The 4,017-nt window shown below is 38.4% G+C and overlaps 1 protein-coding gene across 1 annotated transcript; it reads right to left on the bottom strand.

Moving 5' to 3' along the window:
* Positions 1-2,417: 2,417 nt before the first annotated feature.
* LOC699259 (olfactory receptor 4K3) lies at positions 2,418-3,394 on the bottom strand. Its single transcript, XM_001087004.3, has one exon. It carries the CDS (start codon positions 3,363-3,365, stop codon positions 2,418-2,420), a length of 948 nt encoding a protein of 315 aa, XP_001087004.3. The 5' UTR covers positions 3,366-3,394.
* Positions 3,395-4,017: the final 623 nt, after the last annotated feature.

Raw genomic sequence — 4,017 nt, 5'->3', positions numbered from 1 at the left:
ATAATGGAACCCCTGGCATTTATTTGGTTAGAATTCTGGTCGTGTATATGTTAAGATGCTGAACAGGCACACAAAATTCATAGCCTGATATAGAAACAACTATACTATATTCTCGACCTCAATCAGCTGACCATTGACTATTGACTAAAACAAAATATGAACAACCCAACTTAAGAAATTCGGTCTTATTACAAGGACTGAGAAGGTGGGAGGACGGGTTTATAATGTTCTGAGAGCCATATAAATAAAGAACATTATTACTATTTTTTGTTTAACCTTTATTCATTATTAGATCTCTCCAGTAATCATTAAACACATTCGTAAATTGAATTGGCTGTACTTCATCACAAGAAACACATTTAATATTACGTCTTTTTTTTTTATTTTTATTTTTTTATTTTTTATTTATTTATTTTTTTGAGACGGAGTCTCGCTCTGTCGCCAGGGCTGGAGCGCAGTGGCCGGATCTCAGCTCACTGCAAGCTCCGCCTCCCGGGTTTACGCCATTCTCCTGCCTCAGCCTCCTGAGTAGCTGGGACTACAGGCGCCCGCCACCTCGCCTGGCTAGTTTTTTGTATTTTTTTAGTAGAGACGGGGTTTCACCGTGTTCGCCAGGATGGTCTCGATCTCCTGACCTCGTGATCCGCCCGTCTCGGCCTCCCAAAGTGCTGGGATTACAGGCTTGAGCCACCGCGCCCGGCCACGTCTTTTTAACTATGCCAATTTCATTAACTTTTACAGCAATTTGAAACAAGTAAGGCAATTTACAGTTGGTACAGGCTCAACATAAACCCATAGAAACCATTGAGTAAGTATAGTAAGCTGTATATTCATTTCTTTATCATGGATAAATTATCTATCCACCTATATTGCCATATGTATATGTATGTATCCACCCGTCCATCAACTTATTAATATATCTGCCCATATACTTACCTGTTGGCTATTTTATCTATTTGACTCCTTAAAATCTATCCATTAGTCATCTAAATATCTTTTTGTATTTATTTATACTCAGGCTAAGGAAATATTACTCAGAATATTATGTAAACTTTGACAATGCCACTAATTAGCCATTATTAGTGATTACAATAGTTCAGTTTTATACATTAAATATTTCTTCTACATGTAGCTCTCAGAATGACAATGACCAAAATGCTCTTGCAGATAATCTGGCCCTAGTTCAATATAGAGAGAAAGACGGAGAGGGAGAGAAGGGGCGGGGGGTGGGGGGAGAGAAAGAGAGAGAGAGAGAGAGAGAGAGAAAGAGCATCTTTTATGCTAGATTATTTCATTGAATAGCTTACTTGCGAAAGTAACATTATTCCCTGGTTCTGAATTTCATCATCTGTAAAATAAATAGATTTGACTAGATAATTTATATTTTCTAAAATCTCCACTTATTAGATATATTATATATGTTGAAGAACCTCTATTTAATGAAGTCCTTATGTCAAATACTGTGTTTAACCATAGGGAGAATGGCTCAGATCCTTTGAACCCCACTATTTACAATGTGGCTTTGGATTAAAAAATGGTACAGTAAACATCATGATACCAAAACAATTTGTTACTGCTTAGGAAATAAACAAATATCTGTATTTGTAGGTGAATGATGTAGATTTTGTCCCTAATTAGCATGATTTTGAAAAACCTAGTGTATCATTGGGTCTTAATTTTATCTTTTGTAGAACAGGGCTGTGGATGAGATTTGTTGCACAGTACTCTAGGTTCCTTTCAATCTTTTAGATAGATAGATAGATATGATAGATAGAGATACAGATATGACTATGAGAATTTGCATGGAGTTTCCTATACTGTTTTAAAACTATGAAGTCCACTCTAGGGAACGTAGGGACTAAAGAAAAGTAAGATACATTCCTATTCTTATCCACAATGGGTTACAAACGTATTAAATGGCAAATATTTTTACTTACCAAAAACCCTCTATTGCCTTCTGAATTTTGAGCTACAAAAACCCCACATGCATTAGCATCTCATCAGCAATAAACATTCTATTGCTACTTTAGTGCATAGGGTACTATACTAGGTGCTGGTGCTTTTATACTTGTCTTTTTTCTTAGAGACTATTGCTAGAGATGGAGAGGAAATCTCCTCTTTCTTAAAACATGTGAAAGTCTGAAAGGAAATTATATTCAAATAGATCTGAAAGAAAAATTCGACATTGTGGGTCCTTTCACACTAAAACATTAAGTATACATTTTGTAATGCTCGTTAGTAAATGTTATGTTGTGTAAGAAACAATTAATATGACCAGAACTTCATGACAGCTGAGGTTGATTACAGAAACAGTTCTACCATGAACTAATCGATTTCTTGCAATAGCATCAATATGTTGACCAATTAAATGAGGGAGATAAATGCTGAAAAAGTATTTAACTTTCCTCTGAGGAAAATTAAGGAGTATGATCGGTCTTCCTAGATTTAAAGATATGGCTGCTTAGTTTCCTCATGGAATACTTGACATCTTTATTCCTAAGGGTATAGATCACTGGATTCAAGAGGGGAGTGAATATGGTATAAAACACTGAGAGTACTTTGTCTATCGGGAAATTTGTGAAAGGCCACACGTAGATGAAAATGCATGGACCAAAGAAAAGGGTCACAACAGTAAAGTGGGCACTGCAAGTGGAGAGCGCTTTGGAGGATCCACCAGAGGAATACTGCCGAACAGTGACCAAGATGATAGTGTAGGAGATCACCAAGAGGATGAAGCACAGCAGGGCAATCATGCCACTGGTTGAGATCATGAACACCCCCAGAATATATGTGTCAACACAAGCGAGTTTAATCACCAAAGGGAGGTCACAAAAGAAACTGTCTACTTCATTGGGTCCACAGAAGGGCAGATTCACTGTAAATGCTAACTGACTCAGAGCATGGAAGATGCCGACGATCCAGGAAAGTATCACAAGCCCAACACACACTCTCCGGCTCATGATAGATAGGTAACGTAGAGGCTTACAGATAGCCACATACCTATCAAAGGCCATGGAGATCAGCAGTACAATCTCAGCACCTCCTAAGAGATGTAGGAAGAATATCTGGGTCATGCAGCCTTCAAAAGAGATGCCTTTGTGTTCACTGAGGAAGTCTGCAATCATTTTGGGGGTGGCAAATGAGGCCAGGGACATGTCAATGAAGGAGAGATTGCCCAGCAGAAAGTACATGGGAGAATGAAGGTGTGGCTCTGATGCAATGGTGACCACAATAAGAAGGTTCCTCAGCACAGTGGCTGCAAAGACTACGGAGAAAAACAGGAAGTAGAAAATCTGGAGTTCTAAAGAACTGGACAGACCCCGTAGTATGAATTCGGTTACCACAGACTGATTACTCCAGGCCATTTGCTCTGATTTCTGAAGGACTCTAGCATTTCCAGTTGGGAGGAGAACTAGGAAAAAATACAGCAATCAGACTCAAAGTGGGATTTTTGTGTAGACTAATTTAGTGGCAGCCCACCATCGGATAGTTCCCTATTGTCTCTTTTCTGGACTCACAGTGACCACATATTTTTCCCAGTAGCTTTTCCAGATATTTCAAGTGATTCAGTTAAATATTATTTTTTATGACTTAGCAATTTGTTTTACAAGTAAAATACAAATATTCATAAAAGAAATAAAAATTAACGGTTTCAAATATTTACTCCTCAGTTGTGAAATACTTTTTAAATTTCACAGCTTGCTGACAGCAGATTTTTGTAAGAAAAGGGAGTGAAGACCTTTTTCAAACCTCATGAAGGGTGAAAGACTGACGAGGAATATTTGAGGATCAAAGCTTACTATTAGTGGGAACACAATAGTGGGAAGGGTGTGGGCACTGGTCTCTTGCAGTGGCTAGGAAACAGGAATCAAACGTGAGGGGAGGAAAATGGCTACAGAGAAACATCATCTGTTTCAATTTTCTAATGGAGATTGTCTAGAATAAAAGTGAAATGTCCGGGTGCAGTGGCTCACACCTGTAATCCCAGGGCTTTGGCAGGCTGAGGCGCGCAGATCA

Source organism: Macaca mulatta, chromosome 7 (assembly GCF_049350105.2).
Source record: "Macaca mulatta isolate MMU2019108-1 chromosome 7, T2T-MMU8v2.0, whole genome shotgun sequence".
In the NCBI taxonomy this organism is placed as follows: domain Eukaryota; kingdom Metazoa; phylum Chordata; class Mammalia; order Primates; family Cercopithecidae; genus Macaca; species Macaca mulatta.
Note: the sequence above shows the minus strand (reverse complement) of the source record. Positions and strands in the feature narration are given on the sequence as shown.